Raw genomic sequence first — 26,761 nt, forward strand, 5'->3', positions numbered from 1 at the left:
AGAAGGAACCGTGCTATGAAGTTCTGACGGAAAAGCATTCCAAGAAGAGGAACAACCAATGCTAAGGAGAAGACAGCAAGGACATAATTAAAACTTTTCAAAAAAATTACTAAAACTGGTACAGATTTACATCTGTCCTACAACTCTAAATAACGTCATCTCCTTACTGAGTCCATTGGCGATGCTGCTGAGCTGGTCTAGACAGAGCAAATCAGCTGACTCATATTAAAGTGAAAATGTAAGGAATCATTAAAAGAAAAAAATCATAAAAGCTTCCCTCACCTGTATTTAACAATTCAAAGACCAATGAAATATTCATGTCCAATGAATGAACAAAAATGTTAATAACAGATTGACCTAAATTTGAATGCAGTTTGAAGATCCTTAAAACAACAAAACGCTTGTGCTTTCTGAAGGTAGCTTTACCATGAAAGAGCCTTTACTTCTTTGGTCTCCTATTTTCAGAAGCCTCACCTAGGCCAATCCATGAAAAAAAATTCACAAAAGGAGTATTTTTATTGCATAGCTTTTATGTTGAGTTTGTTTCCATATGCTTAAAATATATTTAAGAAAAGATATATTAAATTTGTTTTCATTTATTTTCATGGCTATTTTGAAATTTTTATGGTATGTGATTCTTTTTTTTTTAAGGTTTTATTAATTTGACAGAGATCACAAGTAGGCAGAGAGGCAGGCAAAGAGAGAGAGAGAAAGAGAGAGGAGGAAGCAGGCTCCCTGCTGAGCAGAGAGCCTGATGTGGGGCTCGATCCCAGGACCCTGGAATCATGACCTAAGCTGAAGGCGAGGCTTTAACCCACTGAGCCACCCAGGCGCCCCTGGTATGTGATTCTTAATGGGAACAGAATGCCAGTTAATAATACTTAGCTACAGGAAATAATTCGATTTTCCTACTTCCGTCCAAGAACTGATATAGCTAAGTAAGCAGGTTAGCTCACCTAGAGTATTTCAGAAACTTTGCAATGAGGAATAGAAAAGAGATAGGACTGTTACTGGAGCAGATAACAGCTTTTCGTTCTTTTTCTTTCTTTCTTTCTTTCTTTCTTTCTTTCTTTCTTTTTTTTTTTTTTTTTAGATCTTATTTATTTGACAGAGAGAAAGAGGGAGAAAGAGCAGTGGGGAGGGGCAGAGGGAGAGAGATAAAGAGAAGCAGACTCCCTACCAAGCACAAAACCCAATGCAGGGCTCAATCCCATAACCCTGGGATCATGACCTGAGCCAAAGCAGACACTTAACCAACTGAGCCACAGAGGTGTCCCCAGACAGACACAGCTTTAAATGAAGGTTGATGTGTGTTTGGGCCAAACTTTAGCAGGTTAATAATGAGCTAGGGAGGAAATACGAGTAAGAAAAGTTGAAAGTAGTAAGAAAATAGGCATTCCAATTGGAGCGAGGTCCTCAGAAGACAGAGGAAAATGGGGTCCAGAAAACAGGATTATTCTGGGACACAAGAGTAAATTGAGTATAAGGAAAAATTGGGGATCTCAAACAGTCACTGACAGCCACTATCCAAACCAGGTGAAATGTTTCACATAATGAAACTGTATTCCACTGAAGTAGAGAAGTGAAGGGTTGTTTTTTTTTTAATTGCTTTATGATTTTAAAGTTGCTAATAATTAGAGCTATTTAACTCAGCACAACATTTCTCTAAATGACATCATTGTGTCACAGCACTATTTTGGCTAAACTCCCACTGGTTTAATTTCAGAAACACCCTTTGAATAAAATGCCAAGTTAAAAAGAAGTAGCATCTCATGATTTCTTCAAAATTATTCAACTAATTTCAAAGACATGCTTCCTGGAAAAGATTTGTTAAGTTTCCTTTTATAGGCTTGACCATAACGGAAGAGTGCATGAGAGAAGACAGCAACAGCTACCAAACCACCCAGATTTTAAGAGTACTTTTCCTTATACAATAAATATGTTCCTGAGAAGTTCTTTAAAAACTGTATTTGCATTATGGAGGCCATTTGGACCTGGAAAAACCTTATTCTGCCCCTTACTATTTGTGTGTTCTAGAACAAGTCACCAAATAGGTTATATTCTTGCAATTTTCTTAAACTGTTCTAGGCTATCTGGCCTGATTTGGCTATCTCAGAGAGTCAGCCCAATCCATCAAGATAAACAGAATTGCCTCTTCTAAGAACACCAGGATGGCTGAATCGGTTAAGCAACCGACTCTTCATTTTGGCTCAGGTCATGATCTCAGAGACTTGACATCAAGCCTTACATCTGGCTCTGCACTGGGCTTGGAGCCTGCTTAAGCTTTTCTCTCTCCCTCACTCTCCGCCCCTCCCCCCGCCTCACTCACATTTTCTCTCTCTAAAAAATATAAATGCATAAAATCTTGAAAGAAAAAAAAAGAATTACCTCTTCTATGAAATGTAATATTAACACTTGTATAGCACCTATTTTTTGTCAAACTTTACAGAGTATAATACAGGCTAGTTTTATTTTTTCACTGGCTATATGTATCAAAGAGCAAGGCTTGCCAGATTTAGCAAATAAAAATCAAACATTCCCAGTTGAATTTCAATTTCCAACAAATAATGAATACTTTTTTAGTATGCCTGTACAGTATTTGAGACATACTTAATATTAAGAAAACTATTTGTTGTTTATCTGAAATTCAAATTTCACTCAGCATACTATATTTTATCTGGCAACCCTAACCAAAATGATACTTCATCTCCCATCTGGCTATTGCAGAAGTGGAATACAAAAGCCAAAGTAAATGATAAAGATTCAGGTGCTACACACATACACCATCATCGTCATTAACATCATCATCATCAAAATATCTGCTGTATTTCCAGATATTATAATGCTCCTCCATTCAGTCCTGGATTTAGAACTTTATAGCATATATAAATTTCACAACTATAAACACTGATGTGTAAAATTATAACTTATTTTTCAGCCTTATGAAGGTACAATTAATAAATAGCTTATTTTTTCTGAATAAAATTAATTTTCTTTTTACTCCAAGACCCATTTTGCTCAGGACAGAAGTTTAATTTAATTGTTTAAGTAAACTCAGCCCAATTCAGTGATAGAAATCTGTTTAGTTTCATAATTCAATCATATTCAGGTTTAAATCCCTCTTTCAGATTTTTCTCCTGATTCCCTCTCCTTGGGGATAAGTCTAAACCACAGGAGAGATCATAAATCTGCAAATATAGAACAGTTTGGAAGACAACCATCTTCACATCCACCTGGATCTGCCTTGATCCTTCACTGGCTTCCTGTTCCTCATGCAACTCCTCCCATCCAGTCTTTAGCACTGGAGAACACTCGCTCAAATGACAACTGGAACAATCCGCAGCTCTCTCATTTCCCACTGCAAACTGGTGATCCCTGGGCAATGGTGATTCCTGAGGTTATCTCTAACTTCTCTCACCCATCCCTCTTTAATCTGTTGCCCTTGTCTTTTCCATGTGACCAAGTTCCCTGATTCCCTCTCTCAGATGACTTCTGTAGTTCACTCTGGTCCCAAGGGAATTTTCTGATGCCTTCCACACTATTTCAGAACTGGGGAAAAAAAAAAAAAACTCTGACTTGAAAATATGGTAAAACAAAAACAAAAATACCCACTCTGACACTAAGATCCCTAGAAAACTTTCTACCCTCAGAAGTCCAGATTAGACCTGGATTTCATTATTTATCCCAGATCCCCCAAACTGCAATGGATTAAGTTCTATCATGTCTCCCAGCCTGAGGAAAGGGGGCAGTAGTGGTCGACAGTGGTGGAGGACATGCACAAAACAGACTACAACTAAACTTGTTTTTTCTTCTCCTTTTCTCCCCAGCCTGGAGGTAATTCCTGGGGTGGCAAGGAATAGGGGAAAGAAAAAAAGAAAATCTGGTTATGTCTACTTGCCTCTCCTTGCAAGACATCAAGAATTGCTTTTTTTTTTTTTTTTTTTAATTATTATCTAGGCCTAAACTTCTTCCCAGCATGGGCAGTCCAGGAAGAAAATGGAAAAGAGAACATAATGTGTCAAAGTGAAATTGTGCCATATTATTGCACACCTTGCTTCTAAGAAAGTACCTTGGATTCCACATTAACCTGGATGCTAAACTCTTCCATATCATCTCCCTTCTTAATATTCCTTTAGCAACTACCATGTGTTCTCTAGATTGGTTCCTCTACCTAAGACTCACTTATCCCTTATGATTACGATGTGCTCATCCGTTCTCTTCCTTATTAAACAGTGTGCTCTTGGCACTCCCTTCAGACAATCCCACTACCTGCACATGAAGCATTAGGCATTCTATTTTAGTCCCTGTCTTGGGGAATTAGGAAATGTTGGTAGGGGTAGAGACCAATATGCTCAATCTTATGGGACATTACCAAAATGTAACCTGCTTTCACTTTCATTTCAAGGCTCGGGTCACCACCCTGTAACATTCCATCACATGATTATTGCAGAAATTAAACAAGTTAAAAATCTATCCTGTATAGTAGGTGTCCCCACAGCTTCAGAGAGAGGAAACATTCATTACTATAGAATGTCCAATTGACACTGTCCCCTAACATTCTAACCTCTCTGTCAATAATTTGCAGATGAACATTTATGTACACTAAAAATCCCTATTACATGAATAATCGTCACCTATTGTTTATTAAAGTGAATTATTACATAGTATGTTTCTTACACCAGAGCACCCTTGTACAAAGTATTTACATAATGCTAAGAAGTCAATCTTCTTTCCATAAACTCACTTTCTTTATATTCTATTATTTTTTTTATGACTCATTCTAGTAGAAAATGGTTTCCATGCATAAAGAACACAGCTTTTATCTTGCTGTGTGACAGAATTATATATGCCTTTTTATTTTCAGCAGACTAGGCTCACACAGTGGTGGGGATTTATTCATGTATATATGACTTGTGTTAGTGCTTAGGAGGAAGATAAGTTTTAAAAAAATAATAAAGCGCTCTCTGCCTTTACTGAAGCCAAGTTCTGGGTTTATAGATATAAATTTAATACACTATCTCATTATTTTTTAATGTATTTGCCTTAAATTAAGACAAATACCATATGATTTCACTTATATGTGAAATATTAAAAAATGAACAAACAAAAAAAGACTCTTAAATACAGAGAATAAACTGGTGGTTGTTAGAGGGAAGGAGGATAGGGGTTGGTTGAAATAGATGGAGGGGATTAAGAGGTACAAACTTCCAGTTATTAAATAAATAAATAAATTTTCTCACAGAGTTGAAAAGTATAGCATAGGGAATATAGTCAATAATGTTGTGGCAATAAAATAGTGACAATACTTAATCATGGTGAGCACTGAGTAATATACAGAATTGTCAAGTTACTATATTGTATACCTAAAACTAATGTAACATTGTATGTCAACTACACTCCAATTACTAACTTTTTTTTTAAAAGGGGGCATCGTGGGCAAGTAAAACATTCTATATTTTTACTTGTCTGAATTGAGTTAAATATGGCTGTGAAATGTTTTATGAGTCATTATTCGGATTCTGCCCAACTCCACTGGGTCAAAAAAAAAAAAAAATTCAAACTTCCCAAACAACTGCATAATAATTTTGAGTTTCCTTTTAGCAGGAATTTATCACCCGTTATTTACTCCAGCTCCAACCCAATAGATGCTTTGGTAATGCCAGTTTTTAAAGTATGGTCAAGTTAAGGAGAATATTCATACTGATGGCTAGATATGAAATGAGTTATTGTTCTGAGAACATGGTTACCTGTTACAAATAAATTTTTAATTGCTTATAATGTAACACAATGAAATGAATTCTTAGCATCATCCTAATTCCATCCATTTTAGAATATAGTTCACAAGAAAATGTAGCATATAAGAAATATGTATCACGTTTTTCATTAACAATCATAAGCTATATAGGGGCACCTGGGTGGCTCAATTGTTTAAGCATCTGACTCTTGATATTAGCTCAAGTCATGATCTCAGGGTCATGAGATCAAGCCCTACATTGGGGCATAGAGCCTGCTTAAGATTCCTTCTCTCTCCCTCTCCCTTTGCCCTTCCCCACCCTGCTCTCTCTCTAAAAAAAAAAAAGAAAGAAAGAAAGAAAGAGAAAGAAAGAAACATAAGCTATATATATTATTTCTGGTGCCTGTAATTCCTCTGATACACACATCATTTTCAGAGGACTCTTAGGGAATATGCACTTCACTTTAACATGCTATACATCAATCTTAACTACATTTTTTAAATTATTATTCTTTTTTCTTTTTAAAAATTTTTAAATTTTATCTAAGATTATATGTATATTAATTTGACAGAGAGAGAGAGAGAACGAGAGAGGGAACACAAGCAGGGGGAATGTGAGGAGACGTGCGGTTCAGTCCCAGGACCCTAGGATCATGACCTGAGACAAATGCAGACACTTAATGGCTGAGCCACCCAGATGCAGGAGACAAACAAAGGGGGAGAGAGAGAAAGAGAGAGATCTTACATAGTCTCCAAGCCCAGAGTGGAACCAGACATGGGGCTTTCTCTCATGACCCTGAGATCATGACTTGAAATCAAGAGTCGGATGCTTAATCAGCTGAGCCCCCCAGGCTCCCCTCTTTATTATTCTGAAGTGTGACTGGTCTTTCCAGTTTATTGGTCTTCAAAACAAGTATGTTTTAATGCCATATTTCATAAAAATGTTACCAGTCTATTTATCCTAAAACTACTCACAATTACTTCTGTTCTTCAGTATCACCAAGAGTTTTTAGTCTAAGAGCTTGATTTTAGAGTGTGTTCATTGATCTCAGGTCTCATATAAAACCATACGCAAGAAGTATGTACATAAAAAATGCACAATGTAGAATAATAACATCTATTTCACTTACACCGACATTTTTAAAAATTGTCATTTTCATTTTTTTCATATTGATATCCTAATGACAATAAGAAATTACTAACTTTCAATAGAAGCAATGTACACAAATGGTTATTACCAAGGGTAAGAAATAAACCTTCTAAAACTTCTTAAAAATAAAGAGTAACAAAGATATCAAGATATCAAGATATTCTCTATGTCTGCAGGGCCAGATGTTTGGAGCAGAAGAAAATGCATAGCCATTGATATAAGTCAGTCATGAACACCACATGTTCACAAGTGCTAACTTACTTAGCATACATTACTTAATGCAGAATCTAATTTAAGCTTCCTTCCCTTCATAAATACCCTGCCACTGGTAGGTTCATGGATCCCATTCTTACCCATTATGTTAGTAATCAAATACCTTAAGTATCTTATGCCAGAAGTTACATACCTCCTGTTTCCTGATAGATTTCAGAGCTTCCAACTAGTTTAGTTCTTCTAAATTTAAAACAAAGTTCAGGTACATTTAATCCATTTATTTCAGCTTAGTCTAGGTTTAATATTACCCATGTTCTAAGTAAAATAAACATAGTTCCTCTGTTGTTAAATGAGTTTAACCTTAAGTATGCCTACTCTTACTACACGGTATAGACATGTTTTATTAGAGGGAGCAAGAGGCAAGCTAAAACTTTCTGCCCAATATTTTCTCAATACAGTACATTGATGCTTACCAAAAATTCTCTTTATTTTTATTGGATACATTGTATCACACCCCAGGACTTGCTTCTCTGACCCAAAGTGAAAAGTGATGCCTCTACTCTGAGAAAGCAAGCCTCATTGAGCTTACACTCAAAAGCTGACAAAGAAACCCCAAAACTTGGAAAATTTACCAAAGTTACCACAATTAGTTTCTCTAAATTTACACATGATGATTATCAAAAATGTCAAAAGTACCCCACTTTTTTTATAGCTCTCTTCATTAATGTATTTTTTTCCTCTTTCAATTCTTCCTTCAAATTTTTCCTTCATACTGTCAGCTTCCATGACAGCCCTCTTTTTTTTTTTTTTAAATGTCTCTAACATTGAAGCTGGGAAAAAGACCAAAACTCAGTTACCTCTAATTTTACAAATATAAATTTAGGATGAAGAAATAAATGTCTAACTATCAACAATGAAACATATGGTGGACCATTTCCTTCTTCTACCAATAAAAGTACCAAGAAAAGCTTCAGTAATTCCCAGTGTGTGAATGGAGAACTTAGCACAAAAGAGATAAATACCAGTATCTAAATCAGGGTCAAGAAATAAATAGCAAACAGTAAAGTTAAAACAAAATATAGAACTTAATTCAGAGCACATGAGCACACACACACAAAGCCCTCAGAATATTCAAAAGAGTTTCATCCCATAATCTAAGTACCTCCTCTCAATCAACACCACACTTGGAAAACCAGCCACAGGTCAGCTGCTGATGCTGTATGGATGCAGCCACAGATCATTACCTACCTAATTGTGTGTATATCTAATAGGCTCATACAGCTTTTGGAACAAAGGTTTTATAATGGAGTAAATGATAAATACTTAACTATTGTGCAACCAGATGCTATAATAACATGACCAGCATTTATATAGCAAATATTAGAATGTATTAATGCTGTATGTTACAACAGAGAAAAAATTAGATTCATAGAAATACAGTTAAGGAGAAGAATGCAATGTATATTATAGCTTAATTGTGGCAACTTGCTAAAATCCCATAAGTGATACTAAAAATATTAAGCAAGATATAGTTAATAATTCAGTCAATGAATACAAATTATCAGCTGCTCATAGAAGAAAGAAGGGCTATTTACAATGTAAAAATTCAAAGATAACCCATCTAAACTGTAATATGACTCTGAAGAATATTAATTAGATGACTTTATATATATTTTTTGTCATTTCAAACCACGGTATATGGAAGAAAACCTAAGCATGCATATACCCTTGTAAATCACTGATCAAGATATAGAGTAAACCAGCCATGTTGCTCCATCTTCTGGTGGTACTTCCCCTTACCTAGATGTATTTCACTATGTGTTTCTACGGCTTTCACATTTGTAGCATGAGAAAAAAACATAAAAGCTAATAAGCTTCCTCCTAAATAGACAACTTGAAACTGTCCAAATAGGGTATTTTGGAGGGCAAAAATCGAGTATCCTTTAAAAAAAAAAGATGAATAAACTGAATTTCTCATTTTATATTAAATTAGCCCTCAGGCAATAAGCCCCTCACAAACAACTTAACATCTACAAAAGGCTGCACGATTGGTGTGTTCGTGTTAAAGCTCTACTGTCAGCAAAACTGTTGGCCTCTTCTTAGCAACATCAACACTTCCTTTGAATTTTAGCCAGCCGTGCTTTAGGTGCACTCCCAGCTCCACTATTAACACAGGAATTACAGCTATAGCAGTAATCTTTTCACCTGACAAGGATGCAGTAACAGTTGTTGTTGTTTCCTAATTGTGCGCACAGGTAGAGCACTACAACTTCGATACACAAATATACTACATTCTTAACTCTTCTTCAGCTTCTTGTACCTTAGACCCAATTGCTGTCATATTCAAACTAATTCTTTCACTTGGGGCAAAGATGTGCAAAGAACAACTTCTACAACTGCTGAAATACATAATCTACAAAAACACAATATTTATGTACACAAGCATGTCCTTTCACATTGAAAGAAAAGCACCAAAGGTATAAAATATGTGATGAAGGATATCATAGTAAGGATGGCAATACCTTCTATGTCCTACATGTAGACACAAAACTTACTACTGAATCATCACCCAAATCCAAAATATTTACTAAGTACTTACTATTGTCCAGGGATTGTATTAGGCTTCTGCGATACAACTGGAAATGATACTCTCTTGTAATTTATTATTTAAACTCCCTTCACACTCAGAATGTGATCCATAGATCAGCAGCATCAGCATCACTGAGGAGCTTATTTGACTCTCCTGTCTTACTCCAAACTTACTGAATTAAAATGCCTATTTTAACAAAATTTCCCAAGTGATTTGTATACATAATAAAGTTTGAGGGGCACCTGGGTGGCTCAGTAGGGTAAGCGTCTGCCTTCAGCTCAGGTCATGATCCCCAGGTCCTGGGATCAAACACTCTATCGGGCTCCTTGCTCAGCAGGAAGCCTGCTTCTCCCTCTGCCTGCTGCTCCCCCTGCTTGTACTCTCCCTCACAAATAAATAAAATCTTTAGAGGATACAGGATCTGGAAATTATTAAATCAAAATTCTTCTGCAATATAAGAACACAATGATGTTTTCTGTATTTTTTGTGTATCTGTGTATTGGAGTAATTGAACTAAATGATGTTTATAATTTCTACCTCTTCTAAAATATTGTAATATTACTACATTGTCTTTTTTTTTTTTAAAGATTTTTTATTTATTTATTTGACAGAGAGAGATCACAAGTAGGCAGAGAGGCAGGCATAGAGAGAGAGAGAGGAGGAAGCAGGCTCCCTGCTGAGCAGAGAGCCCGATGCGGGACTCGATCCCAGGACCCTGAGATCATGACCTGAGCCGAAGGCAGCGGCTTAACCCACTGAGCCACCCAGGCACCCCTACATTGTCTTTTGTTGTTTTTTTTTTTTAATGGTGCTACTGAATGACCTCCATTTACAGGCATTTCAATATCTAACTGTATACATATAAATTTAGATGTTGAAAGTATCCATATCTATATTCAGTTTACAAACCAGAGATACTGAAGGATCAATACACATATTATGCTGACTTAGGCTAAAGGATTCACAAAAGAACCAAAGAAAATGTCACTCCCTGCCACTGTCCCTGTTCTGCTATTAGCAAGTGTGTAGCTGTGTACAGGCTATCTCCACGGGCCTCATTTTTCTCATCTCTAAAATAAAATAGTTGGGTTAGATGAATTCCAAAGACTCCTTAGTTTAAGATTCTGATACTTGTATGCCTTTTCAGTCTGCATCATAGGCCACCACAGCTCATGTCCTTGAAGTGAAAATATATCCTCTTTGCACACACAGATCATTTTCAAATGATCAGACTAGAGAAGATGCCTTTTCAGAGTTAACTCTTTTAGGACTTTAGTTCCTCATCAATAACTAACTTTTATTGACTATATTATGGACTTAGGTATATTACTATAAGACAGGCAAAAGTAAGTGCATATTGATGCAAACACTTAAGTTTTTTAGCACCCTAAAATTCCTATCAGCATTGTATATTTTGAAAACAACCCATAACAAAGCATTAACTATTTCAATAAGCATTCTCCACCATAAAGTAACTATAAGCTGCCCATGAGGCAAACTATCATAGCAAACAACCTTGTAAAAAATTAATAAATCTTCTCTGGTGCATGAAAATCAGCTAGTATATGCCTGATTCAACAGCTTTCTACCTAAGTGCCACCAATAAACTGAACCCCAGAGACAACAGATGGAAACAGAATAGCAAACCTTGGAATTTAAAAAATGTTTCCATGTTTCTACTTTACTAATTAATTAGGAGATACCTACTTGTCATGACTATTAATTATATACAATGTAGAAATCAAATTTTAGAAGGAGAACCAATATATAATATGCATCATTTTGATTATTTAAATAAAGGATGAGGTTCTTACATAAAATCTATAAGGTTTTGTAACTTCAGACTGTAACTATAGAAAAAGAAATTACCCTATAAAGATCTGCAGTTTATGAAGTAGTGAAAATGATTAGATGGCTACTGCAATAAGCTAGAAATTAGGAAATGTGAATATTAATTCTGACTCTGTTACTGGCTTGGGATGACCTTGAATGATGTATCCAACTTTCTTCTCTCTCCATACCAGAAAAGTCAAGAATAAATGTAATGCCGTTGTTTTTTTTCTATAAGACAACTGGTGCAATTGAATAAAAATGGAATTGCATCTGTAGTGGATAGAATAAAACATGGGGTTGATTTGAACTATGGTGCAGCACAGTCTTATAATTCAACATTTTTAATACCTGTGTAATAAATTTTTAAGTAATGTCTGAAATGCTTTGGGATCTTCAGAAACAGTTTTACAAATGGCATAAATAATCATTTTACTTCATTGGCCAAGTAAGAAATAGAATACTATCTAAGGTATCCTTAGGGTAAATACCTGTACCCCTGGGGATAAAAATATATGTTTATAAAAAATAAAAAATTAATTAAAAAAAAAAGAATACTATCTAAGGTAGACATGAAAATTTTAATGTAGCAGTCTTTGGTTGACTTACTCTTAAAAGGAGTAATTCAATCAGAACTCTTTCAAGAGAGTTGGATTAATTACAGAACAAGGAAAGGAAGAAGGATCCTCTCCCAATTGAGCTATTAACATATTTCATCTAGCCAAAACCACTGAAGTAAATCTACTGCTTCTAGAACTATTGCTCTAGAAGCTTAACACCTCCTGTTAATGCTCATTTAGCCCCCAATTACACTCTTTCTTAGACTTCATCTGAATAATCCCAACTGCATAGGTACTTTCTTTTTTAAAGTTTAAGTAAAACATATTTACAACTTCCATTTTCATGGTAATGTAATGGGAAGTTAGTTCTACATTGTACTGTCCTTACAGATAAGCAGTTTCTAGTGTAATATCATTACATATCCCCTCATCCTATATGATCTATAACATTTTTATTGCCATAAGTCTTTACACTGATGAAGACTACTACCAGAATTCATCAACTTCCTCTTCTCTATATGCTAGAGTACAACAACAACAAGCCTAACATTATTCAGTTCTGTTTTGCTAAACACGGATTTCAGAAGAGCCTGACACTGTTGTCTTGTGTTCTTGAATTCCAAGGTGAGCCTAGGATTATTCTCTATGTGGTCAGTCATTATCCACCTGGAATTTTATTTTTCAATGCAAGGTTGTTAACCTATAGTTATTCTTACTAAATAAATTTTTTCTAATTTATTTCTATTTTTCCTCATTGATAAGGAATCATTTTAAAGGCGATTCTTATTTACAAAGTATTATGTATCCTTCTGGTTTGGGAGTTATCTGAACGGATTAACTCATTCAACTCAGTGAAAGAAAAAAGCAATGGTTCATTCTTGAATATCATCACTAAAGAGAGAACAATAATGTGCTGAACAACAGCACAAGGGAAGTTTAGGAACATAGGATGTAATTATTACATGAGTTGGGATTTGGCAGAACATTGGGTCTGAGATCTTATTTCTAACACAGATTGCCATGGCACAATACTCAGGACCCCTTAGTTTTACTGCCCATCAAGAGACCACAAAACAGATTAGAAGCAAATAATGCAACTGCTTTCTGAAAAGGTATCTCTAGTTTTGGGATTTTTGTTTATTTGTTTGTTACACAGATCTCTGACCCCTACATCATCTATATCCAGAAACATCCCATCTGATATGTTAAGAACAGTGCTGAACATTATGTGCCGTACAAAACTGTACAGAATAGAGAGTATATTCTTCTGAAACTTACCATTATGGAAGATGACTTATGAGAATAATATAAAACAACATCATAATAACTGTCACTTATACTAACCACATGTCAGGCATGGTGCTAAGCCCTTTATATACTGATTCCTCTATGTACTTTAAAGGATTTAAAGCATTTATGTACTTTACGTTTTAAATACTGTTTTCTTAAAACAGGCCATGAGTTAGGTGTTATTTTTCTAACATTTTAAAAAAAGAACTATGATGCCCAAGGTGGTACAAACAGTCTAACTAGATCTGGCTGACTACAAAGCCATACTCTAACTTGAGCTTATTGAAGAGTAAGTATATAAGTAATAAGATTCTAAATTGTATGACATGGTTAAAAGCTAAAAATGACAAAGAAGGAAAGTTTACATATTGACTAAAGGTCATAGGATAAAGTGCCATGAGGGAGGCTAGACTTTGCTTTAAAGAATGATTAGCAATTAAATAAGCAAATAGAAAAGGTTGGTATACTCTAAATACCAAGTTTTATAAACCTTGTGAAAAGAGCAGAAGGCCAAAATAGCTTGGCATATTTAGGGAGACAAGAGGGAGAGCAGGGGTATGTAATGTATTCCAACATGGATATGTATCTGAAGTACAGGATTTTAATTTTGCATATTTTCACATCACTATGTAAATGTACTTCAGTCTTCATAATGTTCAACTCAATAATGTCAACTTTAATTTATACCAAAGGACTTCAGAAACCTCTGGGAAGGGGATATGTCTTATAATGCTATTATAAGTATTAAGGGTAGAAAAGAGAAGAGGGAATTAAATTCGAGTACAGAAAATCAAACTTTATTTTATTTTATTCCACAAAACCAAAGCCCCAAGGAAATTTCTTGATTTATAACCTCTCAAATTAATACATAAATCTGGGCTCTATATAATAACTGAAGCTTACTATTACCATTCCTGTGTAACATTAACCAGGAAGATAAAAATCAGTCAAAGCAGATAATCTCCATGAATGCATGTCCAGATAATAAAAACTGAAAAAAGCTCCAGATTCTCAGGCTAATCTTGCTTTGTCATCTGGTTACTTCAAGCTGATTCATCCTGGTAAACCAATCACTTCATCTATCAGGGCCTCCTCTCACCTTTTCCAACCAAAGCTATTTTCAACATTAGTCTTTTTGACAGAAGGAAAAAAGAGGGATGCTTGTGCCCCAACTTAAAATACAGTCCAAGGAACTGAAGTATAAGCATTCACTCTTAAAAAGAAAGAAAGAAAGAAAGAGAGAAAGAAAGAAAGAAAGAAAGAAAGAAAGAAAGAAAGAGAAAAGAAATAACTAAATGCAAACTTAGGAGAAGTACAATAATTCCAAAAAAGAAAGGTAAAAGACTAGAGCAAAGTACTCCCAGGACCTTTCTGGCCCAGGGGTGAGGGGTGGGGGGGGGGGGGAATCTCTGAGAATGATGTTTAAAATGTCATAGGGAGGGACAGAAAATAAAATCTAATGAATGAGTCCAAGAAAATAACTATAATCAATCCACTGCTCATTCATAATTCACAGTTAAGGTGACCCTAACATTTTGTGTTTATTTAAAGAAATGACTGGAAAATTATTAATGTTAGGAGAAAACCTAAATAATAAATAAGCTAAAGGGTTAACCAGGAAGCCAAAGGGTTAATGCCCTTCTGAATTTTAAAAGTATAGTAAAATACATCAATACTAATTGCCTGTAATCTGAAACCAAAACTTCAGGTATGCTTCCTTGTTCTTAGTAACAAGAGCACCAACAAGTATTTATTGAGCATTCGCCATGGGTCAGATACTGTTGTGAACACTGCAGAGAATACAGCATTGAAGGTGACAGACGAGGCTCTGTCCTTATGGAGCTACGTGCTGTCACAAGGAGGAATGATAAATATGGTTAGACCGGGGAACAAACCATGACTAATCCTCTGGTACAAAGAATCCTGCCTTATAAGGCAGAATCTTTCTTGCTGAATTGCAATTTTACAGAAACCTGAATCTTTTCCAGCAGAAGAAACTTAGTTGTGTGTGTTTAAAAGGTTTGAAGGCCTTTTAAGGCATAGGATTGGAGATAAAAGGCAAATCTCATCAAGTCAGAGAAGAGTTGATGTTGTTTTGACTCTCTGAACCCTGCCCAAACTAATTCCTAACAATTCATTTGTGGCTTTGGTACAGAACTTGGTTAATACTACAAATTCCTAGGAAGCTCTTGCTACATTTGGAAACAAAATGGGAGGTAAACAAAATTTGTCTTTGCTATCCTCTGCCATCTCCCTCATTTGCCATGTCTTTTTGTATTCCTCTCTTTTTTCCTCCCTATTTTTCTATTTTGAAAAATTTTTAATTCTTCAAAAATCAATGTTTTCTTTTACTATACTATTTTCCCAGGTCTCCTTCTTAACGTCTCTTCAGGGAGTCAGACTGGGGGGTAATAAAATGAAGAGTTCTAGGTACACAGTATAAAACCAAGTACAGTTTAATTTCCCTCATTTGATCCCTCTTATCATATCCCTACAAGCTCCTTTCCCTCTTTTTCATCAGTCTTTGGTCCCTGACTTTCTACTCTATCATCCTCTTTCCACTTCCCTCAATTCCCCTTCCATTCTTTCGAAATCAAGAAAAATGATCATTAGATATAAGGAGAGCTAGAGTTGTGTAATACAAAAGGATTGACAGTATGTTATGTGTACAGTTAAGTTCATTACATAAGGATTCGTCCCTTTGAGTTTAAGACACTGCCTTGTGTGAATAAATTTCACTAGAACCATGGTTACTAGATATAATACTCGGAAGATTGTGAAGATAAAGTTTCATGCATTTTCTTAGCTGTCTAAAGACATTATTTCAAAAATCGTTTTGTGTTTTCATATATACTAAAAATCTGCATGAGAGAAAGAGAAGTGGAGAGAGAACCCACCCTGTTTTGCCTCTCACCAGGTAACCACTTTCAAAGATCTCTTTACGCCCTGGGTCTGGCATCCCTAAAATTGTCTTCATACTGCACGCCGAGGCCTCCTCACCTTCCTATCCTCCAGCCTGCCTCCCTGCAAGGTACTGGGAATGAGACCTGGAAAACTCCCAGGTCTAGAATCAGACTGATTTAGATTTAAAGCCCAGCTTTATGTCTTATTAGCCCAGTGACCTTAGACAAGTTACTTAACAGTTTTCTCACCTTACAATGGTGCTCATAAAACCATCCCCATTGTACTGTTATAAACATTTCATGATCTGATCCATACATTTACTAATCACAATATGTGGCATACAGTTGCCTTTAATAAACATACATATGATTTACATATACATAAGTGTACATATGTTTACACCATGTGCCCATCTTTTCCTCAAACACACATACAATTTACTTATCTGTCTTTTATTCAGGCAAAGTCTTGCCCTTCTACCCTTGAAGCATTCACATTTTTCCAAATTCACAATTAGCTAATGCAAGAATCTAATCAATGAAAATGTGCTAATAAGAAAGGATGAGAGAAGAGGACAGTGACTATTGCCTGCCAACTCAAATATCCCTCAGTGATAAAATATGGCTCTTGGAAACAAAACTGTACTAAAAATTGCATAGGCCAGAGCAATGACTTAGAGTGAATTTAAAGCAGCACCATCTGGGAGATTCCTGTAGTAAGTAGCTCTGTGTAACTGTGACCCACTTCCTTTACATGTGCTAATATGTAAGCCATCACTAATTTTAAAATAAGTAAATAAAACTTAAATGGATATTGTGTCCTTTTTCATATAAGTTAAAGTATATGCAGAGATATTCCATTTACCCCACAACATTCTACAAAATAAAAGTAACTCTCAGGAAAATAGGGCAATGGAAAGGCTAAATACCCATGTAATGTCAGTGATAAAGCAAAACCTAGAACACAATTCCCTTTTCAAGTCAATACTTCCAGACCATACCACAGTGATTTCATAAACTGAACTAAAAAAAAAAAAAAAAAAAAAAAAAAAAAAAAAGAGGCCCAGCTTTGAAAACTTCATCCAAAAGATACAAAATCTGTGAATCAGGCAATCACAAGAGAGTCACACCTTTGCCATACTAACATGAAAGACTTAAAAAATGGACTCAGTGCCTGGCCATGCGAGTCAGCCACTTAGTCATTTTTCTAGACATTATCCATCATTGAACACATTCCCGAATTTCATGCAACCTAATTTAAACGTCTATCTGGCTGTTCTGATGGGAATAAATATTCAATCAGTAAAAGCTTGACAACCCTGACACCTAGTGGCTCTGAGGAAATTGGTGAGGCTCAGCTTGGGAAAATTGGCTAGCTAGTTACTGTGGCAGCATCTCACAAATACATCAAATTTAGTGATTACTAATTTTTTTTAATACTAATTCTGAAAGCAACTTTATAAAAATCTATTTTGGTTCTGTATTTATTTGGAGGTCTATACAAGGAGGCTAAAAGCTTTGCATTTGTAAAGTACATTTTCCTTCCCCCTTACACATTTAGCAAAATTCCACCAATCTTCAGAGATCAAACAAGAAAACTAAAGGTAGATTCATACTTTGGCATATTCATGATTCTTTCCCTTAATTTTGTACGTACATCTATATCCTTTTTCTGGTCATCAGGTGATTTTTCTCCTCAAGTATCCCCCTGTCAAATATAAAAGCCATCTGGCCAAGCCATCACAGAGGTTTCCTTTATGACATTGAGGCATCCTTAGTCAAAGGGTAGTTACAGCTTCACAAACCAGCAGGAGTTTTCTTTAAGGGAAGTATAAGGACACATGTGGAAACCCCCAAACTGCACATCTAAAAGCAAGGACAACAATGAATGCTTCAGGAAGCCGTATGAACGCAGCAGGTCAGCACAGCACAACACAACCTATTTCTGCCCTAAACATTAGAAGATAAGTCTCCCTAGATCCACTTAAACCTGACAGGCAGAATGGCAGGAAGCATAAAGTGTTCACCTCCTCCACCAGGAAGAGTTCTGACTCCTACCTGCTGACGTTTGAAGGCTAAATAATCCAGATTTTCCAGCTCCTTTCCAAGCTTCTGGTAGGTTTTCTGGAGGTCAGATTTATTGGAAACATTTTTTAGAGACTCAAATGTTCTTTGAAACTGAAATTGAAAACAAAAGTATATCATTAGGATAGCAGTACATTTTTCTCAAATGCCTGACTAGCTGAAACAGAGAAATAGTCCAGACTGAGCCTCAGTTTCTCTCATTCATAATCCAGAGTGAACACATGCCAATTGTCCTTCAGTGAAATGACTGTAAAGAATTAGAAACTGTATCATAAGTATAACCAACATTGCCACATGAATGGGAAGCATGTTTAATCCTCATTCTAACAAAAGAGCATACTGAATTTAAAAAAAAAAACTGTTTTAGCATATACTGTTACTTCTAATGAAAAAAATTGTGATGAATGTATTATAATTTCAAATCATAATGAGGAAGTACTAAGAAAGCTCTCACATTCCAATCACAGAAACAAATATATATAAAGGTAGCTGCTTGTCTCTATAGAAATATCTATGCAAAATCAGCACCCCACAAACTTCAACCAGGAAGATCCCTCAGATCTTATATTTTGAGAAGGAAAGAAAACTAACATTTTTGTGATCTAAGCATATGTAGCACGTTCAGCAAACATTTATTCATTTCTGCTCTATAACGCAGATGAGTTATAAATCAGTTCTGCTGAATCAGAATGCTTCTGTTCATTTTTAAGTCAGATACTAGATAAACACAAAGGAGACAAATTGCAGTGGATCACAGAATATTGTTCTGCTGCTAATAATTAATTAAGCAAAGGGAGATCACAAGATATTCAATTCTTGGTTTATTTTAGTAAATTAGAACATACTTTGGAAGATCAGTGATTGAAAATGTCAAGTAATGTCACCTGCAATGACATTTGCATTTGCTCTCTCTCCTTGTCATTTACCTCCCATATTCTCACTGTGTGCATTTAGACAGATTTCTACAGAGAGAGACTTCACCATTTTAAACACACCAGAATTCCATGGACTATGATGCTATGAGACAGGCTAATAAGATTGTATAGAATATTATTAAGTTTCCAGGGAAATTATTTGACCTTACTATTCAAACTCTGTGGGATAAGTCATATTATAATGGCATTCTACTGAATTAAATGCTCAATTTCATGAAAGCAACATGTTTATCTCAATCCAAGGTGACAGAGGAAAAAGAAATGGAAAATAACAGTGCTAAGCTTCCACAGCGCTACAGTAAATTAAATTCAACAAATAATCTTTTAGAACCTACTATGCACAAGGTACTATGAATATAAAACACATTTCCTGCCTTAAAGGAACTTAAAAACTATGAAGGAACTTCACATGGAAATCAGAAATGGGAAAGACCCTGACATTTATTGAGCCAGGTACTTTGTGCTTTCCAATGTAATCCTATTTGTCTCTCCAGTCTACAAGTAAGTACACTGGGACTCAGAGAGTATAAACCAGGTTTTTACTACAGTGTTTGTGCTCTTTCTACCATATCACTAACTCTAATGCAAGGCAAAGTAGTAAAGAGAGTCCAAAAACAAAAAGAGAGAGAGAGAGAGAAATAAAAGTAACATATAGTAAAACAGAAAAAAAAAAAAAACTAGTTATACCAGCTGAGGAACTCAGGCCATGTAGAAGACAGGAAGAGATCTGATTTAGGCTTCAAATGGAAGGACAAGTTCTCAGAGCCTTAAAAGGGAACAGATTCTACCCATCAGTTTCAACATAGCCAAAGTCTGCTCGTTTCCCTATTTTTTTTAATATAATTTTTTTCAAAGATTTTATTTATTTATTTGACAGAGATCACAAGTAGACAGAGAGGCAGGCAGAGAGCGATAGACAGGGGAGGAAGCAGGCTCCCCGCCGAGCAGAGAGCCTGATGTGGGGCTCCATCCCAAGACCCTGGGATCATGACCTGAGTTGAAGGCAGAGGCTTTAACCCATTGAGCCACCCAGGTGCCCCTCGTTTCCCTATTTTATAGCATAGTTAACAAATTTATCTTGACATAATTATAATGACTTTTATATTAACTTTATCATGCTGATGATCATTTCTGTGTCTTGCCCATTTCTTGGTCCCTTCTCACTACATTCAAATCAAAATACCAAATTTAATATTCTAAGCAATTTAAGCAAATTTACCAACAATTAATATAAACTGACCAATCTATTTAAATCTAAGCATTTTATATTCCCTAAAAAATATTAGCTCTACTTCTGAAATACTTCTTTTTCACATTTACTTCTGTGAACTTTATACAGATCCAAATAGGAATTTTAGGGTAAACACATTTATAAATCTTAAAAAAAAAAAAAAAAAAAAAAAAAAAAAAAAAAAAACATGAAAACCAAGCAATATTTCCATGGCCAAAGAAGAAATGGAGACAATCCAGGAAGAATACATCACCACAAAATATTTCTATGAAAAATCAGTCTGCGTAAAGTGGAGACTTTAAAGTTTGACCTTTCATTATCAAGACTTTCTCTCTCCATTTATTGACACTAAGTAGCTCAAAGTACTCAAATTATGATGATTCATTTATTTAAGTAAATTTTTTTCCATATAACAACAAATAATTGTCAAGGAGAGGTCATACAATTATCTGTAATATACTTTAGGTTAGATCCCTATTAAACATACCCCATCTCTCTCTGCCCATATATATATTTAAAGATGTTAAAGAGTAAAAGCAATAATTTTACTTTGCAGATAAAGCTGACATGAAAAAGATAAAAATAAGACAGTGATTAAAGAGAGGTTTAGATTTTACTTTTAAAAAATTAGATGTTGACTTTGAGGATTTTTCATTCCAATAGGCCACTGTGCTTGATCACTGAAATAGACCTCTTAAGATTTTCTCATTAGTTCAGTGCACTGCAATTTCATTATGTTGACTATGTCTCAGAATAAATGTTCTCTCAGTTGAAGATAAGTTGGGAAAGGAAGCAGAATTAATTGAAGAGATTTTAACATTCCTAGATTTTACCTCTTCAAACTTTTGAGTGGAAATTTAAAATAAGCAAAGAAGGCCCAATAATTTGTTGAACACTACATTTATCCTGTGTTAATATTTTTCCCTTACTACAAAATTCAAATGTAAAATAAAAAAGCCCAATGAATAAATCTGATCTCCAACAAGCCTAGGAATGTTCTAAAACTGCCAAAACTGAGTATCAAAATGGTCTCTGAACCAGAAAACAAATGCAAATTCTGTTCTATTTGATTACCTTATGAAACAATTATCACAGGGCAGACAAGACAAAAATGAGAAGAAGCAAACATCTCTAAGCCCAAAATTTGCCACTAGAGTAAGCACTGTAAACACTCGCAGTGTGTTTTCTCATAAAACTCTTTTCTGTTCAGATTTTGACTCAAGATGGCAAATGTAGGAAGGTCCTGCCTCCGCCTCCTCCCATAGACACATTGAAATTACAGCTGTATATGGAACAATTTCCTCTGGGGAAAAAAAAATCTAGAAACTGGCTGAGGAACCACTTCACATCAAGCAAGTAAGAGGTAAACATCAAAGCAGGTAGGAAAGACACAAAGTAGGAGGAGGAGAAGCAGGAAGGAGAGACACAAACTCACCATAAACCCCCCATCCCCAGCATGGCAACCCACATTTGGGAGGAAACTCAAAACCCACAGCTAGTCCCTGAGTATTGAAGGTTTTGTACCCCACATTAGGCATGCCAACATTTAAGACCAGCACCCAAGAGAAACCTAAAACAAGAGGCTTTGCAGACAAATGGAGCTCATGCCCATAAGATCGACAGGGCTTTGTCAAACAGAAATGGCTCTGCAACAGCTGTGTGCAGGAGTGCCTGGGTGTCTCAGTCATTCAAGCGTCTGACTCTTGATTTCAATTCAGGTCATGATCAGGGACCTGAGCACTCAGCAGGGACTCTGCTTGAGATTCTCTCCATCCTTTCTCTCCCACTCAAATTAAATAATCTTGGGGAAAAAAAAAAAAATGCCCTGCATGCAGGCTCACCCAGCACACGAAGCAGCCCTTTGAAGATTTTATTAATTGAGAGAATGAGAGAACATGAGCAGGGGGAGGGACAGAGGGAGAGACAGAGAGAGGGACAGAGGGAGAGGAACAAGCAGATGCCCCACTGAGCAGGGAGCCCCACACAGGGCTCCATCCCAGGACCCCGAGATCATGACCTGGCCAAAGTCAGACACTTAACTGACTGAGCCACTCAGGCATCCCATTTTCTTTTCTCTCTCTCTCTTTTTTTTTTTTTAAAGATTTTGTTTATTTATTTGAGAGAGTGACAGAAGCAGCTGCCCTTTGAAAAGCATTCCAACTTTATGTGAAAAGACTCATTTGTCAATTTTTCTTTATATTTTAATTTTAATTCCAGTTTAGTTAACGTATGGTGATATATTAATTTCGGGCATACAATATAGTGATTCAAATATTCTGTACTTTACTCAGTACTCATCAGGATTAGGTGTTCTCGGGGCAACTGGGTGGCAGTGTCAGGGAGAGCATCCAATTCGGTTTCAGCTCAGGTTGTGATCTCACAGTTGTGGCATCGAGCTCCGAAGCCAGCTCCACACTCAGCACAGTCTGCTCAAGATTCTCTCTGTCCCTCTCCCTCTCCTTCTGCCCCTCCCCACTCCACTCACTCCTTCTCTCTTGCTTGTTCTTGCTCTCTCTCAAAATAAATCTTCAAAAAAGTAATCATAGGTGTACTCTTAATCCCCATGACAGTCACCCCTTCCCCCACCCACCTCTCTCTCACAACCATCAGTTTGCTCTCTTTAGTGAAAAGTCTGTTCTTTGGTTTGTCTCTTTTTTCCTTTGGTCACTTGGCATTTTTTAAAAGTTTTTATGTCAATGCCAGTTAACCTGGAGTGTAATATTAGCTTCAGATGTACAATACAGTGATTCAACACTTCCATACAACCCCCGGTGCTCATCACAAGTGCCCTCCTTCATCCCCATCACCTATTTCACCCACCTGCCAACCGACCTCCCCTCCTGGTAACCATCGGTTTGTTCTCTATACTTAAGAGTCTGTTTCTTAGATATCTCTTTTTTTTTTCCTTTCCCTCTGCTTATTTGTTTTGTTTCTTCAATTCCACATATGAGTTAAATTCTACGGTATGTCTTTCTCTTTCTTATTTCACTTAGCATACTACTCTCTAGCTCCATCCATGTCACTACAAAAGACAAGATTTCCATTTTTATGGCAGAGTAATGTTCCATTGTATGTATGTACCACCTCCTCTTTATCCATTCGTCAGTTGATGAACACCTGGGCTGTTTCCATAGTTTGGTTATTGTAGATAATGGTGCTATAAACATCAGGGTGCATGTATCTCTCTGAATTAGTATGTTTGTATTCTTTGGGTAAATACCTAGTTAGTGCAACTGCCTGATCATAGGGTAGTTCTATTTTTAACTTTCTGAGAAACTTCCACACTGTTTTCCAGAGTAGCTGGACCAGTTTGCATTCCCACAACAGTGCAGGAGAGCTCTCCTTTCCCAACAGCTTCACCAACACCTGTCGTTTCTTGTGTTGTTGATTTTAGCTATTCTGATAAGTGAGAGGTAATATCCCACTGAAGTCTGGATTTATATTTTCTTGATGATGAGTGATGTTGAGCATCTTTTCATGTGTCTCTTGGCCACCTGTATGTCTTCTTTAGAGAAAGGTCTATTCATGTCTTCTGCCCATTTTTAATTGGATTGTTTCCTAGGGCATTGAGTTTTATATGTTCTTTATATATTTTGGATATGGAACTTTTATCAGATACGTCATTTATAAATATCTTCTCCCATGCCACAGGCTGCCTTTTAGTTTTGTTCATTATTTCCTTCACTGGGCAGAAGCTTTTTATTTTGATGAAGTCCCAATAGGTTATTTTTGTTTTTGTTGCCACTGGCTCAGGAGGCATCTAGAAAGAAGTTCTGATGTTTCCAGCTTTGTATTTATCAAGGTTGCTTTGGCTATTTGGAGGTTTTTGTGGTTCTATACAAATTTTAGGATTGTTTATTCCAAATCTGTGAAAAATGCTGTCGGTACTTTGATAAGGATTGCATTAAAAATGTGTAGACTGCTTTGGGTACTATAGACATTTTAACAGTATCTGTTCTTCCAATCCATGAGCATAATATTTTAATTTCTTTTTATCACCTTCAATTTCTTTCATCAACATTTTATAGTTTTCAGAGTATAGGTCTCTTACATCATCGGTTAGCTTTATTCCTAGGTATCTTACTGGTTTTTGTGCAGGTGTAAATGGAATGATTCTTAAATTTCTGTTTCGCCTGCTTCACTACTGGTGTATAGAAATGCCACAGGTTTGTGTATGTTAATTTTGTATCCTGCGACTTTACTGAATTCATTTATCCATTTTAGCTGGTTTTTGGTGGAGTCTTTCAGGTTTTCTATATATAGAATCTGCAAGCAGTTAAAGTTTTACTTCTTCCTTGCTGATTTGGATGCGTTTTATTTCTTTTTGTCATCTAATTGCTGTGGCTAGGACTTCCAGTGTTATGTTGAATAAAAGTGGTAAGAGTGGACATTCCTGTCTTGTTCCAGGTTATAGAGGAAAAGAGCTCAGTTTTTCCCCATTTATGATGTTATTAACTAGGTTTTTCACATATGGCCTTTATTACTATCCCTACTTTGTTGATGTTTGTTTGTTTTGTTTGTTTGTTCTTTTAAGAATGGGTGGTATACTTACTTAGTCAAATACTTTTCCTACTGAAATGATCCTTTGCTTTACTTATGTAATATATCACATTGATTGATTTGAGAACATTGAATGATCTTTGCAGCACAAGAACAAATCCCACTTGATCACGGTAAGTGAATTTTTAAATGTATTGTTGGATTCAGTTTGCTAGATTTTTGTTAAGAATTTGTGCATTTATGTTCATCAGAGATACTGGCCTATAGTTCTCTTTCTTTTGTTGTGTCTTTATCTGCTTTTGGTATCTCAGTAATGTTGGCCTCATAGAATGAATTTGGGAGTTTTCCTTCCTTTTCTATTTGTTGGAATGTTTGATAATAGGTATTAACTCTTCTTTAAATGTTTGTAGAATTCACTTGTGAAGCCATCTGGTCCTGAAATTTTGTTTGCTAGGAGTTTTGTTTTTTGTTTTTTGGGGTTTTTTTAATTTTTTTTATTTTTTATTTATTTATTTGGCAGACAGAGATTACAAGTAGGCAGAGAGGCAGGCAGAGAGAGAGAGGAGGAAGCAGGCTCTCTGCTGAGCAGAGCACCTGATGCGGGGCTCGATCCCAGGACCCTGGGATCACACCTGAGCCGAAGGCAGAGGCTTTAACCCACTGAGCCACCCAGACACCCCTGCTAGTTTTTTGATTACTAATTTCTTTCCTGGTTATCAGACTCTACAAGTTTTCTAGTTTTTCCTGTTTCAGTTTTGATAGTTTATGTTCCTAGGAATTAATCCATTTCTTCTAGGTTGTCCAATTTGTTGGCATATAGTTTTTCATAATATTCTCTTAATAATTATATTTTTGTGTTGTTGGTTGTTGTTTCTCCTCTCTCATTTGTGATTTTATTTATTTGGGTTCTTCCTCTTTAATTTTTGATAAGTCTGGCTAGAAGTTGATCAGTTTTATTGATTTTTTTCAAAGAACCAGCTCCTGGTTTCATTGGGTTTTTTGTTTCTTTAAGTTTCTTTATCACTTATGTCTGCTGTAATATTTATTGTTTCCCTCCCTCTGCTGGGTTTAGGCTTCAATTGTTGTTCTTTTTCTAGTTCCTTCAAGTGTAAGGTTAAGCCGTCTATTTGAGATTTCTCTTGCTTCTTGAGGTAGGCCTATATTACTATATACTTCCGAACTCTTAGGACCACTTCAGTTGTATCCCTAAAGTTTTAGACTATTGTGCCTTCATCTTCATTGTGTCCACATATTTTACTATTTCCTCTTTCATTTCCTGGTGGATCCATTCATTATGTAGTAGTATGTTATTTAACTTCCATGTATTTGTGTTCCTTCTAGATTTTTTTTCTTGCGGTTGATCTCTAGTTTCATAATATGTGGTCAGAAAAGGTGCACAGATATTCAATCTTGTTGCATTAACTGAGGGCTGTTTTGTGGCCTGATATGTGATCTATTCTGGAGAATGTCCCATGTGTATTTGCAAAGAATGTGTTTTCTACTGTTTTAGGATGGAATGTTCTGAATGTATCCCTTAAGTCCATCTGGTCCAGAGCATCATTCAAAGCCATTGTTTCCTAATTGATTTTTTTTGTTTAGATGATCTCTCCAGTGACATAAGTGGGTGGTTAACATCCCTTACTATTATTGTTTTATTGTATTTTTATCAATTAGTTCCTTTGGCATTGTTATTACCTACTTTTTGTATTTGAGTGCTTCCATACCAGGTACATAAATACT

General features: G+C 35.8%; 1 protein-coding gene and 1 long non-coding RNA gene across 6 annotated transcripts in view; one reads left to right on the forward strand and one right to left on the reverse strand.

The window, feature by feature from the left end:
- Positions 1-26,761, reverse strand: part of CTNNA3 (catenin alpha 3) — a 1,797,739-nt gene that overhangs the window by 1,584,694 nt on the left and 186,284 nt on the right. For all 5 annotated transcript variants that reach the window (XM_032312382.1, XM_032312379.1, XM_032312381.1 and 2 more), the window contains exon 5: positions 18,329-18,448. In XM_032312382.1, coding sequence (XP_032168273.1) covers positions 18,329-18,448 — 120 coding nt within the window. The remainder of the gene's footprint in view (positions 1-18,328; positions 18,449-26,761) is intronic.
- Positions 18,101-26,761, forward strand: part of LOC116572924 — a 35,950-nt gene continuing 27,289 nt past the window's right edge. The window contains exons 1-2 of the long non-coding RNA XR_004278552.1: positions 18,101-18,188; positions 21,732-21,884. This is a non-coding gene — a long non-coding RNA (uncharacterized LOC116572924). The remainder of the gene's footprint in view (positions 18,189-21,731; positions 21,885-26,761) is intronic.

Source organism: Mustela erminea, chromosome 14, assembly GCF_009829155.1.
Source record: "Mustela erminea isolate mMusErm1 chromosome 14, mMusErm1.Pri, whole genome shotgun sequence".
Lineage (NCBI taxonomy): Eukaryota > Metazoa > Chordata > Mammalia > Carnivora > Mustelidae > Mustela > Mustela erminea.